Source organism: Arachis duranensis, chromosome 10, assembly GCF_000817695.3.
Source record: "Arachis duranensis cultivar V14167 chromosome 10, aradu.V14167.gnm2.J7QH, whole genome shotgun sequence".
Classification (NCBI taxonomy): Eukaryota; Viridiplantae; Streptophyta; class Magnoliopsida; order Fabales; family Fabaceae; genus Arachis; species Arachis duranensis.
The window spans coordinates 1,126,227-1,144,256 of NC_029781.3; the positions used below are offsets into that span (position 1 = coordinate 1,126,227).

At 37.2% G+C, this 18,030-nt stretch overlaps 3 protein-coding genes and 1 non-coding gene across 5 annotated transcripts in view; all 4 read left to right on the forward strand.

The window, feature by feature from the left end:
• The first annotated feature begins 285 nt into the window (after positions 1–285).
• Positions 286–5,149, forward strand: LOC107468120 (hydroxyproline O-galactosyltransferase GALT2). Its single transcript, XM_016087359.3, has 7 exons — positions 286–1,786; positions 2,225–2,457; positions 2,829–3,119; positions 3,450–3,578; positions 3,754–3,927; positions 4,255–4,362; positions 4,595–5,149. The coding sequence occupies exons 1-7, from the start codon at positions 877–879 to the stop codon at positions 4,799–4,801; spliced, it is 2,052 nt and encodes a 683-aa protein (XP_015942845.1). The 5' UTR covers positions 286–876; the 3' UTR covers positions 4,802–5,149.
• Positions 5,150–8,291: 3,142 nt separating this feature from the next.
• LOC107468119 (CSC1-like protein ERD4) lies at positions 8,292–12,280 on the forward strand. The gene is made up of 6 exons (XM_016087358.3): positions 8,292–8,876; positions 9,593–9,732; positions 9,879–10,154; positions 10,305–11,149; positions 11,371–11,626; positions 11,732–12,280. Exons 1-6 carry the CDS (start codon positions 8,606–8,608, stop codon positions 12,086–12,088), a joined length of 2,145 nt encoding a protein of 714 aa, XP_015942844.1. The 5' UTR covers positions 8,292–8,605; the 3' UTR covers positions 12,089–12,280.
• Positions 12,281–12,433: 153 nt separating this feature from the next.
• Positions 12,434–16,471, forward strand: LOC107468118 (CSC1-like protein ERD4). 2 transcript variants are annotated; one of them, XM_016087356.3, is made up of 6 exons: positions 12,434–13,162; positions 13,783–13,937; positions 14,185–14,463; positions 14,750–15,594; positions 15,679–15,934; positions 16,030–16,471. In XM_016087356.3, exons 1-6 carry the CDS (start codon positions 12,892–12,894, stop codon positions 16,384–16,386), a joined length of 2,163 nt encoding a protein of 720 aa, XP_015942842.1. In that variant the 5' UTR covers positions 12,434–12,891; the 3' UTR covers positions 16,387–16,471. The 2 variants fall into 2 exon arrangements, with proteins under 2 accessions (XP_015942842.1, XP_015942843.1); XM_016087357.3 differs by having other exon boundaries at positions 14,329–14,463.
• A 688-nt stretch (positions 16,472–17,159) lies between these two features.
• LOC107468058 (uncharacterized) overlaps positions 17,160–18,030 on the forward strand; it is a 2,664-nt gene continuing 1,793 nt past the window's right edge. Inside the window, exons 1-3 of the transcript XR_002369123.2 lie at positions 17,160–17,604; positions 17,678–17,902; positions 18,008–18,028. This is a non-coding gene — a transcript (uncharacterized LOC107468058). The remainder of the gene's footprint in view (positions 17,605–17,677; positions 17,903–18,007; positions 18,029–18,030) is intronic.

Below are 18,030 nucleotides of genomic sequence, written 5' to 3' on the forward strand. Positions count from 1 at the left end.
CAACTAATTTTCAAGGGTTTGCTTTGAAACTTGATAAAAGTAGCAAGGAGCCAAGGAACACATAAACATGATTGATGGTCCTATATCCAATTAGACAAACATATGTAGGCCTCTAATCAAATCATGCGTAGGTTCTTCCTTTAACTTAAAACTAATCAAGTGAGAAAAACGGACTACTTAAGAAGTTGATTAATTAAAGCTGAAGCAAGGCATAAGATCCAGTTTTAAATTTCAAAACTAAAAAGTAGAAACAGTTTCTACAAAACTTATGAGAGTAGACCTGAATTGTAAGTGCCAAAATAGTGGTGATTTTTTACTCTCAAAACATTCAACCAATCACTTTCACTGTTCCCTTTCCCTTTTGCTACTCTCATTCTTCTGCATTCAGCATTCACCTTCATCTTCATCTTCTCACCATCTGGCACCTTTCTTTGTTCCTTTTCCATCCATTAGGGTTCACTTTCTACAACTATTAATTCCGTTCTGCTTCCGCAGATGCTGCTCTCATGCTGAACAATTCGGGGTTCCATTCCGCCACTTGCAACGACTTCCTTTCCAATTCGTTGAATCACTGCGGCATTGGTTGATCGACGCACTCCTTTTCCCCCTCACTGCATGAAAGTTTCATTCTTTGCCAGAAGAGGCCAACTTTCACTGCCCAATTCGTTGCCCTGTCGCTTTTAGCGGAAATTTTGGACTTGGGGTTTGCTTTCAAAATTACAGCTTTGTTGCCGTTTGCGTGCTTCCTCACGTTGATGTAGTTCTTTATGGTTTTATTGCCATCAAACATCTGCAGTGTAGGGTATTGTTGTAGTTGATAACTTGCTGTAGTGTAGATTGTATTGTTTTTTCTTTGGTTTGTTGATTTTGAAGATTATGAAGAGGCAGAAAACTGAACCTTCCAATTCGAGGAGGTTTAGGTTGTCCCAATTTTTGTTTGCTGTTGGGGTGTTATATTTGGTTTTCATTTCGTGCAAGTTTCCTCAAATTCTGAAGATTGTGTCAACGATAAGTGGGGATGAGATTTATGGTGGATTGGATGGTGCCGCTGCTGTTGGTGGCTCAGAAGGTTCAGAGTTGAGCAAGCCTTTTGTTAGTTCTGTTTATCGAGATTCACTTCACCGGAGGCTAGAGGATAGCACGGACAAGGATGCTCCCTTGAGACCCAACAAAGTTTCACTGAAGGAGGAAGAACATGGTGGTGAATCCGTGGAGCGTGTTCCTCAGAAGTATGGCAGGATTACTGGAAGAATCATGCGGCAAATGAATAGGACAAACAATTTATCTGTGCTTGAGAGAATGACAGATGAGGCATGGACATTGGGGCTGAAGGCTTGGGGAGAATTAGACACGGCTGATGACGTGGAGTCCGGAGAGAACTCTATCGTCGAAGGAAAGCCTGAGTCCTGTCCTTCTTGGATATCAATGACTGGGGATGAATTGCAGAAGGGAGATGGCTTGATGTTTCTACCTTGCGGGCTAGCAGCAGGTTCTTCAATCACTGTGGTGGGGACACCCCATTTTGCTCATAAGGAATATGTTCCTAAGCTTGGGAAGTTGAGGAAAAGTGATGGATTGGTTGCAGTTTCACAGTTCATGGTTGAGTTACAAGGACTAAAGTCAGTTGAAGGGGAAGATCCTCCGAAGATTCTTCACCTGAATCCTCGGTTAAGAGGGGACTGGAGCAAACGGCCAGTTATCGAGCATAATACCTGCTATCGAATGCACTGGGGAACAGCACAAAGATGTGATGGCTTGCCAACTGAGGACGATGAAGGAATGCTTGGTATGATGTATAACATTGCATATGCACTTTCAATTGTTTTATCTAGAAACATTGTGCTGCAAAATAGTGCCCTCTTGTCCATAATGTTAATTGTTAAATGAAACAAAGCGAGAAAAGTAAAATGGTCTGACAACTTGGAATTCGTGAAATAAGAAAAAATTACTAATGGCCATCAAAATAAGTAGCAACTTGTTACATTGTTAACGAAACAGAAGAATGTATGTTGTCGTGCATGATTGGGTTAGCTTGTATTTAGAAAAGCCTCTAACCAAAATTGTAGACAGAGTTATATGGTTAATAATTTTTATGGCCCTTCATATGGAAAAATTATATCTGAGAGCAGTAATCCTTTAGTCTCTAACTTGCGCAGAAATTCTTGGATTAACTTTTTGGGTGTCAATTCAATGCACAAATAAACCTTTTGATTATGTTTGGCAGTCGATGGGTTTAGGCGATGTGAAAGATGGATGCGGAGTGACATTGTAGACTCAAAAGAGTCCAAGACAACATCATGGTTCAAGCGGTTTATAGGGCGTGAGCAGAAGCCAGAAGTGACTTGGCCATTTCCTTTTGTAGAGGGTAGAATGTTTGTCCTTACCCTGCGTGCTGGTGTTGATGGGTACCATATTAATGTTGGGGGTCGCCATATGACTTCATTTCCATACCGAACGGTAATTAATTAACACATGTCAGTTGCCTTTATTTTATGGTTGCACCCAATATCTTGATTGAGTGGAATTATGTATATTTACTTATTCTTGTTAATCATTTGTCACGGAAATAACTTTCCCATTGTTGTTGCTTTTATTAACTTGAAAACTTAAAAAACATATATCTATGTCAAGTTTTAATATAAAAAGAATTTTTTTGGTACCTTCATAACGATTGGAAGTATCACCTTTACTGTGTCATAGGGTGTCCGTTTGGCTTAAACAACAAGAAAAATTGGGACTAATTGACATCTGCTGCAATCCATACTGGTTCTGCTGTGGGATACAGCTTACTTTTTTCCTGATGACTTTCTTTTCAACTTTATCGTCAGGGTTTTACACTTGAAGATGCTACAGGATTGGCAGTTAAAGGAGATGTTGATGTTCATTCTGTCTTTGCTACTTCGCTACCTACTTCACACCCAAGTTTCTCACCTCAACGAGTACTGGAAATGTCTGAAACATGGAAAGCAAGTCCTCTACCCAAACACCCTATTAAAATGTTTGTTGGAGTCCTTTCTGCTTCAAATCACTTTGCAGAACGTATGGCAGTTCGAAAAACGTGGATGCAAGCAGCTGCGATAAAGTCTTCAGATGTAGTAGTACGATTTTTTGTTGCATTGGTATGACTTCTTCCTTTTGTTTTTCTTATATATATTGCGTAGAAGCATACACTACAATGATTTGATCATTACATCAACATGAAGAAATGCATGTTAATTCTCAGAACCCATATGCAGTAATGCAGATAATTTATATTGAAATGTCTGTATTAACTATAATGTGGTTTGTGAAGAAATTTTTTTGCCCAATTTATACATAAGATGCTTGAAATTTTGCAAGGCATTTGTGTGTATTTTGATTCATGCTTCACTATTGTTCTTTTACTATTTTTTATTTATAATATGGCTAAATTTTGTATTTGTGGCTACCATAAAACGATCGTCATGAAGAATCCAAGGAAGGAAGTAAATGCAGTGCTGAGGAAGGAGGCTGCTTACTTTGGTGATATTGTCATTATGCCCTTTATGGACCGCTATGAGCTTGTTGTGCTTAAAACCCTGGCTATCTGTGAGTTTGGGGTTAGTACATTCTTAAACTTTGTCAGCTAAGCTTTTCTGTTTCTTCTGTTTTTATTTTGTACGGGTGCTGGGTGTCGGTGACTTGCATTTATACAGCTGGTGTCGGGTCACCTTCCTCAAATCTGAATTGTTGTATACACTCTAGTTACATCAGCTGTATATTTTTGTCTTGCAGATCCAAAATGTGACAGCTGCATATATCATGAAATGTGATGATGACACTTTTATTAGGGTGGACACTGTCTTGAGAGAAATTGAAGCTGTACCTCGTAAAAAGCCGCTTTATATGGGGAATCTCAATCTCTTACACCGGCCTCTGAGACACGGCAAATGGGCAGTTACTTACGAGGTATGGAAGTTGCCACATTTAGTTGTAGTAGTTAATATATGGTGTGTGTATTTCTAATGGTAGATACTGAGCAAGAATCTAAACAAATTTTGACAACTCCGGGGAACAGTTTTGGCCAAAGAGAATTATTTATTGCCTTTTGGTTATCCAAATAATGCATATTCAGCACATGACGGAGCTTAAATTAGACTAGAGTTTTAGCAGGATTCTATTTTCCTCGGTAGCTGTTCTTGTTGTTGGTGGTGACAAGTACAAGAGAATTGCATAGCTTGGTGCTATATGGCTTATTCTTTCCTTCTCTTAAGGATGATGTTTCTGTTGTTGCAGGAGTGGCCTGAAGAAGTATATCCTCCTTATGCAAATGGCCCTGCATACGTAATTTCCGAAGATATCGTTAATTACATTGTATCACAACACAAGAATAGGAACCTGAGGGTTAGTTGCCGTAAATTTATCTGGATTTTACATTCATTTCATTCGCCCTCCCCATCCTTCATCAACTAGTAACCGTGACTTTGACAAAATTGGTACATTCATAAATCAATCCAGAAACATTGATCTGTGAATGTACAAGTTTCATCAAAGTAACAGTTATTAGTAGATTGGGTAGTATATCACTGGATAATTCGCATTACTGATTGGCGAGAGATTTGTTGTGTGGTTGCAGCTGTTTAAAATGGAGGACGTAAGCATGGGGATGTGGGTCGAGCAATTCAACAATACAATGGCAGCAGTCCAGTACTCACACAACTGGAAGTATTGTCAGTATGGATGCATGGAGAACTACTTCACGGCGCATTACCAGTCGCCGAGGCAGATGATGTGCCTATGGGACAAATGGTCAAGAGGCCATGCTCGATGCTGCAACTTCTGAAGATAATGTGCAACAATCCCATTTTCCATTTTGTCTTCTTGTACCTTTAGCTTTGTGCTCCTCTTGGTTCACCTAGCTGGTTCATGTTTGAAGAAAATCTCAATGATGCAAAATCTATTAGTCATTCAATTTGAAAGAAAAAGAGAATCTGTAGGGGTGTTCATAGTCCTGGCTGAATGGCTTGGGCCTTGGTTTCAGTGTAAATACATGTCCTCCATTTTTTGTGTGCATCAATTCAAATATTTTATTGCTCATGGATTCTGCAAAGAAACATGTTTTCTTCTCCTTTTGGAAGTAGGACGAAGGTATAGTTGCAGTTATGGAACTTTTTCCTTTTTTCTTTTTGGATCCGGAAAGCCTTGTTTTATAGTCCTTCTCAGAGTTGTTTTCTAATGCTTGGCCCAACTTGTCCCCCAAAACAATTGACAGAAATTTCCTCATACGTCTTGTACTCGTCTTTCCTTCTTACTTCTAGTTCTTAGCTTAGATAGCGTTTGGTAGAGAGACAAAGACAAAAAGACTGAGATTGAGAGACAGAGGTTAAGAGACAGAGATTGAAATAAATTTCAGTATTCTGTTTGGTGTAAAGTAGGAGACAGAAATTGAAACAAGAATAAAATTCTAATTTAATTTGTAGAAAAAGTAAAATTGGAATTAATTAATTAAAATGAGGATATTTTAGGTATAAAATGTTATTAAAATTTTAGTCTTCATCTCTAAATATTTTAGTCTTTTGTGTCCCTAATTTTTGGAGGTACTGAAATACTGAAATTTTAAAGACAGAGACAGAAATTTTAGTACCAGTCTCTGAGTCAACAAACATAATATTGAATTTCAGTTTCACAGTCTCTATCTCAATACCTCAAAACGAACGCTACCTAAGAGTCTTAATCTCATTAATATTTTGATGTTTTTCTTGAAAGAAAGACAAGCTCAACACACTCAGTGGAGCGTACATAATAAAAAATAATATGCTATCCAACTCCTATGTCATCTCTGGCATAGCCATCAACAACAAAACGATCTAACCACGCAATCTACTGCAGTTGTTGCCTTATTATGAAAAATGTGTTCATTTCTACACAACCAGACATTCCATATAACTGAGAAGAATCCCACTAACCATATTTTACGCTGGTCTCTTCTCATAGGCATCATCCTCCGACCCTCAAAGTGTTCTTTTATAGTCCTTGGGATACTCCAAACACGACCCACATGAGAAATCCATGCACACCATACCTGCCAAGCAAACTCACACGTAATAAACAAATGTTGTACAGATTCAACTTCCTTGTTACACATAACACCAATGTTATCATTCCGATCAATGATACCCAATCTACTCAACCGGTCCTTTGTATTGATTCGCTCTACTAGCACGAACCAAGTAAACAGCTCAACTCGAGGGGGGCACTAGTCCTTTCCAGATTCCATTTGTGAACTTGTATATAAGAATATCGTCCGTCAGAGTCTGTTCCTGCAAAACCTGCACAAATTAATTAGTAGTATAAATGTCTTCTTTGTCAAATTTTCACACCACTCTATCTTTTACTCCTGCTATCAATCTCACAGCGTGCAAGATATCAAGCAGTTGATTCAAGTATTCAATCTTTCATTGACGGAGTTCCCTCCTCCATTAGAAGTTTTCAACCCACTCTGTTCCATTCTAAAACCCACGATCTCCAATTATGAATCCGTTGTTATTTGAAAATATTTTGATGTTTACTATCAAGTAATCTACTATTGATGCGTCCAGCAGAAACTATTCTCGATCGATGGTTAAAAAAAATGTAAAGTAGGATTTATTATAAAGTGAATAATTTGAATTAACGGTACAAACTACAAAGTAAAGAAAGTGAGGAATGGCAAATCCAATGCCAAACAGCTAGATTATGCATATACACACACACTTTAGAATTTCATTGTAATTGTAAAAGAAAAAGCAAAAGTATATGGATCGGGGCTCTTTTGGTCAAGATAGGGTGCTTGAGGTGGAGCATTAATGATAGGCCTTGCCTTAAAATCAGAGAGCATGGCCTATCCCTACAAAGGGAAAAATATCAAAGAGCAAGAGAGGCATTGTATTGCGTGTGTTGAGTCAAATTCACTCTAACATGTTTGGGAGTTGGGACCCTCTAATCTCGAGTCCTTTCATTTTCAGCAACCTTTTGTAGCTGGCACGTGCCCCCACAACCCCATAAGTCCATACATTACTAAAAGGATCGGATTTCCCTCAAGTTAAGGATAACATGTGAGCATGCAAATGACATATAACTAACAAGTAACAAGGCATCTTATTCCAATTCTAATCAATTCAAATTGAATATGTGGGGTCCTATGTTGCATCTATTTCCCGTTTCCTCTCTGTCGGCACCATATCCATCTGCCACGTTCATTCTCAATCCTCTCTTGTCATGTGGACACGTCCGCAGTAACGTTTGTCTTTGGGATAATACGACAAAGCTTCCGTTTGGAACAGTGGTTTGGTACCTACACATTATTAGTTAAAAATAATAAATTTTATTTTTTTAATATTTTTTGTTATAAAATACACACTAAAAATAAACTAAACTATACATAATTATTAATTTTAGTAGTTAATTTTAACACATAAATATTATATTTTTTAAATTAAATTTAGCCATAAAATAAAGTTAATTGCATTTTGATGCTATCAATGACAGGTTGGCCGTGTAAATGAACATGTGATATCAATGGTTTCTTCATGTTCAATTCACATGGTTACTAAATTATTCATTTTATATAACCTACCTATTAAGAACACAAACTCGTTTTTTTTTATATTTTTTATTTGTTTTTTTAACCAAAAATATAAAAATTCGAACCTACGACCTCTTGCATGAGTATAAAGAGATTATGCCATTTGAATTATAACTCAATGACAAACTCGCTTTGTTAATTCATCTTAACTTTATGTATAAATAAATAAATAAAATGCCAAACCGTGTCTGTGGCAACTCACCAGTCACCACCAACCCTTCCGAGTTCTCAAAGTAACATGTCAAGAGAAAGGTTGACACTGAATCTATAAAATGTCTGATCTCTTTATATTGTTATTTAATTGAAAAAAAGAGTCTGACGTTAATTAGTGGAATAGTCAGATTTAACGAACACAAAACGTGTATATGAAAGCGAATAAATAAAAACATAAAAGAAAAACTTACTTACAGGAAGTCTTTAAATATTAGTTATTACCATTCAATACTGCTTATTATAATGCCCCATATATTTATTTTTTATAGTTTATAGCTTTATGCCACTTTTTGTCTGTTAATTATTCTTTCTTTTGTTTAACTGTGACATATTATTATATTTTACAATAATTGCAATCTTCACGTGCTTATAAAAAAAATATCTATTATTTAAATGACCGGAAAAAATAATGTATTATCAGAAAAATACAGTACTAAGTGTTAAAAGAAAGAATATAATCCAAAGTAACATTAAATGTGTATAAGAAATCCAAATGCTAAGGTACCCCACAAAACAGCTACCACCTTCTGTGTAAAAAGATCTTCCTTCCTTCCTTTTATTTTCAATCTTATCTGTGCAATTAATCCTTTTCCATATCTCTGATATGAATATGATATTAATATGTAACTGTTTTCCATGGCCAATTATTAATTTCTGACTCCATTAGCATTCAGCGGCGGTTTCATTTCTGAATGAATGCAGAGTAATCCAGTAACCGATATTTCTACTCTGTTTTCCACGGTTCTGTGAACCAAGTTGGAAACTTTTCGGTGAATTCAGTGTTGTTTGGTTTAGAGAAGGAAGACTCAGATGGATTTTTCTTCGTTCTTGACGTCTCTAGCGACGTCGTTCATCATATTCGTGGTTCTGATGATTTTGTTTGCGCTTTTAGCAAGTAGGCCTGGCAACAATGTCATTTACTACCCAAACAGGATCCTCAAAGGTTTGGAACCTTTGGAAGGTGGAGTCAAGTCTCGCAACCCTTTCACTTGGATCAAGGAAGCTTTAACTTCCTCTGAGAAAGAGGTGGTTGCCATGTCTGGGGTTGATACCGCTGTTTACTTTGTCTTCCTTGGCACTGGTTTGTCCTCCTTTTCTGTTAAATTTTCCTTTTTTTTTTTTGTTTCTTTGAAAATTCTCTGACTTGTTTTCATGTTCTCTGCTTTGACTTTTGCTTTGGAATTTTGAATTAAAAGGGACTTTGAGCTTTTCTGTTTTTAGTTTTTAGGTTGTTTGGATGTTGATATGTTCGAAGGATTCCTCATATTTCCTCACTTCTTTTTCTATTTTTTTAATATATATATATGTTCCTATTTTAGAAGCTACTGATTAGCATTTAGTTTCAGCATGAGCATGTCAGATTAGTATTAACTTAGGGACTAAAGTTTTTACTTTGGTAATTTAGGGACTAATTTGCAGGTGAATAAAGCAAATATCCTTATGAATGATGCTCGTTTCAGAAACGTACACATAATCTTATACCTACACAATTTTCACCATCTTGTTGAAAAATGTATTCTAATGTTTATGACATGTATGCTTTTGCCCAAGAATCTTCTAATCCAGCGTAGTGCTTTCAGAATAGGCTCTTGGGCTGTTAAGTTTTTGTTGGCATTTCTCAAGTGTGGTGCCTTATGATTTAAAAAGAAATTTGAAAATTGCATCTCTTTCTTTTTCAAACACTTTCAAATTGTATACTTCTATATTTTCCAATTATTTGAAAGCTTGTTTATTGGATAATTTATGAATAATGTTTTCAGTTTTTAACTATTGTTCTTCTTGTTGATGTGCCTGCAGTGTTGGGTATCCTAGTTTTCTCTGGCATGATTCTGCTACCAGTGCTTCTGCCTGTTGCTGTCACGGATGATGGTGGGAATCAAACAACTAGTAAAGGAACTTTTAGTGAACTTGACAAGTTATCCATGGCAAACATCCGGGTATAATTGCATTGAATCACAGTTTTTTTACAACAGTGTTATGCTAATTTCCATACTTCTTTCTCGGAGTGAAAAAGAAGACTAGCTTGTTTTATAGCTTAGTATGATGGCAATGCCAAAGACTAAATAGCTTCTTGTATCTGCAGCAAAAGAGTAACCGGTTGTGGGCATTTTTTATTTGCTGCTATTGGGTTTCAATTGTTTCATTTATCCTCTTATGGAGGGCTTACAAACATGTGGCGTGGCTGAGAGGTGAAGCTCTTAAGGCCCCTGATGTGAAGCCTGAACAGTTTGCTGTCGTTGTGAGAGACATACCTGCTGTTCCCGAAGGCCAGACTCGAAAGGAGCAGGTTGACTCTTATTTCAAAACCATCTATCCTGACACGTTTTACAGGTCAATGATTGCAACAGACCACAAAAAGGTACACATTTCATTTCGTTGCTTTCTTGTCCTAAACCACCTACATTTCTGATTCAATGCCTTTCATTATATATATCACATTTGTCCTGGTGCTTCTGTCTATTTTTTATTGTGTCTGAATTTGATCACTAGTCTTTATTATTGCTAATAGGCAGACAAGATTTGGGAGGAGTTAGAAGGTTATAAGAAGAAGCTCGCCCGTGCAGAAGCTGTATTTGAAAAGTCCAAAACAACTGCCAAACCTGAAGGAACAAGACCTACTAACAGGACTGGTTTACTTGGACTTTGTGGTAGTAAGGTAGACAGCATAGAATATTACAATGAGAAGATTAATGAAACCATTACCAAGTTGGAAGCCGAGCAAAAGGTTACTCTCAGAGATAAGCAACAAAATGCTGCTATTATCTTCTTCTCGAACAGGGTTACTGCAGCATCAGCAGCTCAGAGTTTACATGCTCAAATGGTTGACCATTGGTCTGTGTTTGCTGCTCCTGAACCCCGCCAACTATTATGGCCCAATTTGAAAATAAAGTATTTTGAAAGAGAGGTGCGGCAATATGTGGTGTATTTCGTTGTCACACTGACTATACTCTTTTACATGATTCCAATTGCATTTATATCAGCATTTACAACCTTGCAAAATTTGGTGAAACTTCTGCCGTTCATAAAGCCAATAGTGCGTCTAAGGGCTTTGAGGACAGTGTTGGAAGCTTACCTACCTCAAATAGCGTTGATTGTTTTCTTGGCTTTGTTGCCCAAGCTGCTTCTGATTTTGTCTAAAATGGAGGGCATTCCCACAGAAAGTCATGCAATCAGGGCTGCATCTGGAAAATACTTCTACTTTACTGTGCTGAATGTATTCATTGGAGTTACTCTAGGTGGAACCTTGTTTGGCACACTAAAAACTATAGAGAATAGCCCAAACAAACTTGTGTCCTTGCTAGCTGCAAGCCTTCCAGGCAATGCTACTTTCTTCTTGACCTATGTGGCTCTCAAGTAAGATAACATCTCATGTTTCATTTATTTATTTACTATTATTCTTCTGGCAATGCTGATTAAGTCGCTTTGTTATATATGCTAAAGGGCGCATTAATGCAAACTTGATTTACAAATGGTGTTTCCATGATCTTGTTAGTTATCATCTTCTTATGAAGTTGGGATGTGCATATGATTTAATGTTCAACCAAATTAAATGACTTCTATTCTGTTTATCTCAGATTTTTTGTTGGCTATGGTCTTGAGCTGTCCCGGTTAGTTCCTCTTATTTTATTCCATTTGAAGAAAAAGTATCTTTGCAAGACCGATGCGGAGGTGAAAGAGGCTTGGGCTCCTGGAGATCTTGGTTATGGGACTAGAGTTCCTGGTGACATGCTCATCGTCACAATCGTTTTCTGCTATTCTGTGATTGCTCCTCTGATAGTCCCATTTGGTGCTCTGTATTTTGGCCTCGGATGGCTTATACTAAGAAATCAGGTGAAGTTCTCATGATTCTATTTACCCAACCAGGATCTTAATAGATCTGTGACATTTTAATAACTTGAAATCTCATGAATAAGTAATGTTTTTTGTTATCAACAGGCTCTAAAAGTGTATGTTCCATCGTATGAAAGCAATGGAAGGATGTGGCCGCACATACACAACCGCATACTAGCATCTTTGATTCTATACCAAGTTACCATGCTTGGTTACTTTGGGGTGCAGAAGTTCTACTACGCACCGTTCTTAATACCTCTTCCATTACTGTCAATACTCTTTGGGTTTGTATGCGCAAAGAAATTCTATCCAGCTTTTGAGCGGCCAACGCTCGAGGTTGCAGCCAATGGTTTGAAGGATGCTCCCAACATGGACTTGATCTTCAGAGCTTTCATTCCACCAAGCTTGAGTTCTGAGAAGATTGATGATGAGAACTTTGAAGATGCAAGGTCTAACGTTTGAGGCAGTTGTCTGAATTTCCACTGCTAGTTGTACTATTCTAGTGTTGATATGTTTAGATATTGTTCATAATACATTTTAGGAATCAGGTTTGAGGTTCTTTGGGTCTCACATATCTGCTTTTGTAACATTGACGTTTGTGCATAGCTTTTCTGAATACAAATTTGGAGTTTGTCTTTGTTGTTGCAGCGAGAACTACTATTATTCACAGCCTGTCATGTTCTACCTATAAAGGACTTGCTCTAATATTAGTCCAATCTCTAAGTTCTGACCCAATACTATGTTGAGGAGGCACAATAGTCTCCTAAAAAGAGGCCCAATATATCTTAACTCCATTGTCAGCAGATGAGTTAAGAATTTGGTGGAAACTCAGGTGTAGTCAAAGTTGATAGTTGAGAGCCATTAGATAAAAATTTAGTCAAATCATTCAAATCATCTAACGGCTCTCAGTTATCAACTTCATGTGAAGTCGACTGCACCTGAGTCTTCACCTAATGATTGATTGATAGAGGAAGCATCCAAGAAAGAAATAAAGTTGATAGATTATTAGGCCCGGCTGAGACATTATTTGTAGTTTATTTGTCCTAATGTGAAGAAAAGTTGATCCCACAAGTTCACTTTATTTCTCAATCATAGATGATGAAAGGGTGCTACAATTAAGAAGACGGTGGTGATATATTTTGTTGGTCAAGATTAAAGAGATCTTCTATGTTATTTCCATACTGCCTCTGTTAGTTACCATGCATCATATAGCTTCATAATTTGTAAGCAATAATAGCGCTGGGGTTACAAGACTTTGGAACATCATGGACCTTACATCTTTTGTAACATCTCTAGGGACATATTTTGGGATATTCATGGGTCTGATGATAGTGTATGCGTTCCTTTCATGGAGAGGAGGAAACAATGTGGTGTACTACCCCAACAAGATCCTTAAGGGGTTGGAACCATTGGAAGGGATAAACAAGTCACGCAACCCTTTCATTTGGATGAAGGTTGCATTGGTTACCTCCGAGACGGAGGTTATTGCCTTGTCTGGGGTCGACACTGCTGTTTACTTTGTTTTTCTCAGCACTGGTTTCTCTCTCTCTATTTTACTTTCACACCCTCTTCACTACTTGTGCTTTTATCAGTAATTAATTTATCATTATTTCAAGAGGAGTCTTAGATTTCTGAGTCCTTTTGAAGTAATGAAATCAGTCACGGTGTGATCTTTACCTTTTTTCTTATTACTATTATTCTTGGATTTAAATAAATATTAACAAATTAGTTTATTTAGGTGTACAAATAATATTGTTTTCTAGAGTAAATATGATATAAAGATTATTTGTTTTTGTTTTTGCAGGTGATTAAAAAAAAATATATTATAACATAAAGATGAGTTGAAAGTTTGTATTTTAATCATAATAACATCATAATTACATTTACGTAATCATTAAAGATTTTGCTGATATGTAGCCTTATTTGAAGGACACTTGTTAAATGATATTATGATTAAAATGTCTTGCTAGAAAATAAATATTTTTTTTATTTTTTATATATTGAAAGAGCAAAAAATTTCTACTAATCTATAATGAATGTTCTTAGAACATTCTTCAGATAAAATTACGAAATCTTTTATTATTTTCTTTACATTGGTCTATATCTTCAATATTCAAAAATTAAAAGTTGAGTAATTAGTGTGTTTCTTCTCAAAGTGCTGAGTATCCTGGTTTTATCTGCCGTGATTCTGCTACCGGTACTTCTTCCTGTTGCTGTCACCGATGAACGTGTGGTGAAGGAGTCACTAACAAGTCATTACAATCAGACAGTCGTCGATGAACTTCAAAAGTTGACAATGGGAAACATCACGGTATGCATGCTGAATTTTGCCATGTCCATATTGTTAGAGATATAACCATTAATGTTACCTTGTTCTATCAGCTTAAAACTTTTGAGATGAGTGGTTTCATGACATGGTATCAGGGTCTTTGAGAAGGAGTGTTAGAGATATAACCATTAATTTTACTTTCTCCTATCAGCTTAAGCTTTTGAGATGAGTGATTTCATGACACATATGGTTAGCTTCCTTTACAAGATATCTTATAATGTATGTGTAGGAGAAGAGTAATCGGTTGTGGGCATTTTTTGTTTGCTGCTATTGGTTTTCACTTGTTGCATTGGGCCTCTTATGGAAAGCTTGCAAGCATGTATCATGGCTGAGAGCTGAGGCTCTTATGGATCCTAATGTGAAGCCTGAACAGTTTGCTGTAGTTGTCAGAGACATACCTGCTGTTCCCCTAGGAGAGACTACTACAGAGGAATATGTCCACTCTTATTTTGAAGCTATCTATCCGGAGACATATTATAAGTGTATGATTGTAACAGATAACAGAAAGGTACACTCCTCATTCTGATTCAATGCCTTCCATTGCATATATCATTCAGCTGGTGGTGCTTCTTGTTAGAAACAAGAGAGAAATCCGAAGAAAATGTTTGTATATTATTCAGTTGTATTCAAGTTGTCTAGAATGATACGATATAAAAGGATATTTATAGGTACTAAGAGAATCGTAATAATAAAGACGTAAATATTCAGATATACTAAATAATAATAATTGATCCTAATTATATTCTAACACTTCTATTAATAGGCAAACAATATTCTAACACTTCTATTAATAGGCAAACAGGATTTGGGAGGAGTTAGAAGGATATAAGAAGCAGCTTGCACGTGCTGAAACCGTATTTCAAATGTCAAAAACAAATGCCAAACCGGAAGGAACAAGACCTACTATCAAGACTGGTTTACTTGGACTTTGTGGTAGTAAGGTGGACACTATAGAATATTACAACGACAGAATTAATGAAACCGTTACAAAGTTGGAAGCGGAGCAGAAGATTACTCAGAGTAAAAAGCAGCAAAATGCTGCTTTGGTGTTCTTCACAAGTAGGGTTGTTGCAGCAAGTGCAGCTCAGAGCTTACATGCTCAAATGGTTGATACATGGTCAGTGTCACCTGCTGCCGAACCCCGTCAACTAATATGGCATAATTTGACAATCAAGTATTTTGAAAGAGAGCTGCGTAAGTACTTGGTGAATGCTGTTGTTGCTCTCACTATAGTCTTCTACATGGTTCCAATTTCATTTATATCTGCCTTCACAACTCTGCAAAATTTGGTGGAACTTGCCCCATTCATAGAGCCAGTAGTGCGTATAAAGGCTTTGAGGACAGTGCTGGAAGCATATCTACCTCAACTTGCATTGATTATTTTCTTTTACCTGTTGCCAAAGTTGCTTCTCTATTTGTCTAAATTGGAGGGGATTCCCACACAAAGTCAAGCAGTGAGGGCTGCATCTGGAAAATACTTCTATTTTCCAGTGGTCAATGTGTTCCTTGGAGTTACTCTTGGTGGAACTTTGTACAGAACATTCAAGTTAATTGAGGATAATCCCAAATCACTTCTGTCCTGGCTAGTTATGAGCCTCCCGGACAATGCTACTTTTTTTTTGACCTATTTGGCTCTCAAGTAAGATACCATTAACATACTTTGTTTTATCATGTCTAAAGTCTAATACACCTTAAGTGATTTTTATTATTTTGATTGCGTCAGATTTTTCGTTGGCTATGGCCTTGAACTGTCCCGGCTAGTTCCTCTTATTCTATACCATTTTAAGAGAAAGTATATTTGCAAGACCGAAGCTGAGTGTAAAGAAGCTTGGGCTCCGGGAGATCTTGGTTATGAGACTAGAGTTTCTGAGGACATGCTCATTGTCATAATTGTCTTCTGTTACTCTGTGATTGCTCCTCTAATAATCCCATTTGGTGTTCTCTATTTCGGCCTAGGATGGCTTATACTACGAAATCAGGTGAAGTTCTTGGAACAGTTTTTGTTTACTAGAGGCCTGCAACAAAGGCAAGGCTATCAATTTTCACCATTAAAATTTTAACTTTGTATCGACAGGCACTCAATGTCTATGTTCCAACATTTGAAAGCAATGGAAGAATGTGGCCCCACATACATAACCGTATACTAGCATCTTTGATACTATACCAAGTTACCATGCTTGTGTACTTTGGGCTGCAGAAGTTCTACTATGCCTCATTGTTGATTCCACTTCCTATATTGTCGTTCATCTATGGTTTTGTCTGTGCAAAGAAATTTTATCCAGCTTTTGAACGTCCCAAACTTGACGTTGCAGCCAAGAGCATGGGGGAAGCTCCTGACATGGAATTGATTTTCAGATCTTTCATTCCACCAAGTTTAAATTCTGAAAAGATTGATGATGAGAACTTTGAAGAATCAATTTCCAAAGTTTAGAGATCACTGTAATTTGTGTGATGCGGTTATCCAAATGAATGTCCACTGGTTTTACTTTTTAGTTGTGTGCTATTGTAGTTTTGATACCTCTAGATATTATATTTATTGTTGACAATATGTTTTATGAACAAGGATTGGGGAGGTATCTACTCAAATGAAGATGTTAAAAACATCTTTTTATGAAGATTTCTATGTTAAAAGTATATTTTGTTTGTTTAGCCACATTTTGAAAAAAATAACACTTTTATAACATATCAAAATCAAACCTTATAATTCATTATCTAATGGTTAAAAAGAAGCATCTTTATATAAACACAATTATAAAATCTTCACAGTAGTATCCACCATATATATATATAAGATTGGCTTTGTACAGAGATACTATGATGCAATATTAGGCTCGTAACAGTGTTTACTTCATTCTGTCCTTAGATTATTTTGTTTAGAGATGATATGATGCAGTTGAGCACGAAATTTATTTCATTCTGTCCGTAGGTTATTTTGTTCAGAAATAATATGATGTAGTTGAGCACGAAATCACTGAAAGTAGAAACTCAGATGGAGTCGCGTGAAGTTAATAATAGCCGAGAGCCATTAGATAATTTAAATAAATTTTTATTTACCAACTCTTATCTATTAACTTCACGTGAAGTCGACTGACTGAGTTTTCACCGTAACTGAAACCTATGAGAATCTAATACAAGTAGAAATCAAACATTATTAAAAGTTTAAAACTGAAGAAAGAGGAGTGGTAGGGGTAAGGGGCGGTTGGATAGCGCTAATTTGAAAATCATTTGAGCAGAGCAGAGTAGATGTCAATGTCAATGTCGTCTCCGGAGGTGTTACTGAAGAATCGTTTCATGAGCTTCTTGATCTGGCAATCCATAACCTCAACCCTCATCTTCCTCCTCTTCAAACCCTTCCTCTCTTCTTCTTCCCCGTCTCCTCCGCTTCCTCTGCATCCCCTCCGACTCCGCCACACCCGACTCCGCGCACTTTCGCGCCCGCGCCAAGGTTTCCTTATCATTCGTGCTCTTCGCGGCCGCCTCCGCAGCTTCTGGTCTGGCGGCGGCGGTGTCCCTATGCGGGCTTGGAGCCATTGGTGAGGGCTTTTGGGTGATTGGAAGGGTAGCGTTGAGGGGTTTCTTCGTTGGTTTACTTTTTGGTTTGCATTACGTTTTGAAGCGTCGATGGGTTTTGGAGTTTCCCATCATTCAGGTCACTTTCTCTATCTCCCTCACTTTGATGCTTCTTAATGCGCTTCTGTCTATAACTGCTTTTGATTGTGCAGCGGCCACCTTACTTCAGCTTCAAAATGGGAGTTCCTTCGGCTGGTAGGCGCGCTCTCAAGCTTTCCATTGTGGCTTCCCTCTTCTCAGCTATTTTATTAGAGCTTCTCCCACATCCATTTAAGTACAGCATTTCACTGCAGAGATACGTCACCAACCAGATCGTCTTTTCTATTGCCACTTTTGCTATCTTCTTCTGTTGGGAATTGACTCATCACTTGCACCGGGTTGGTTTCTGCAACATGCTTCTTATGTATATGTTAACTGTTTCAGGTTACTTATAAATATTAGTAATTCATTTATGTTTGAAGTTTCTGTTGATTGGTATGTAGGTTTTACATACAAAGAGATCCGT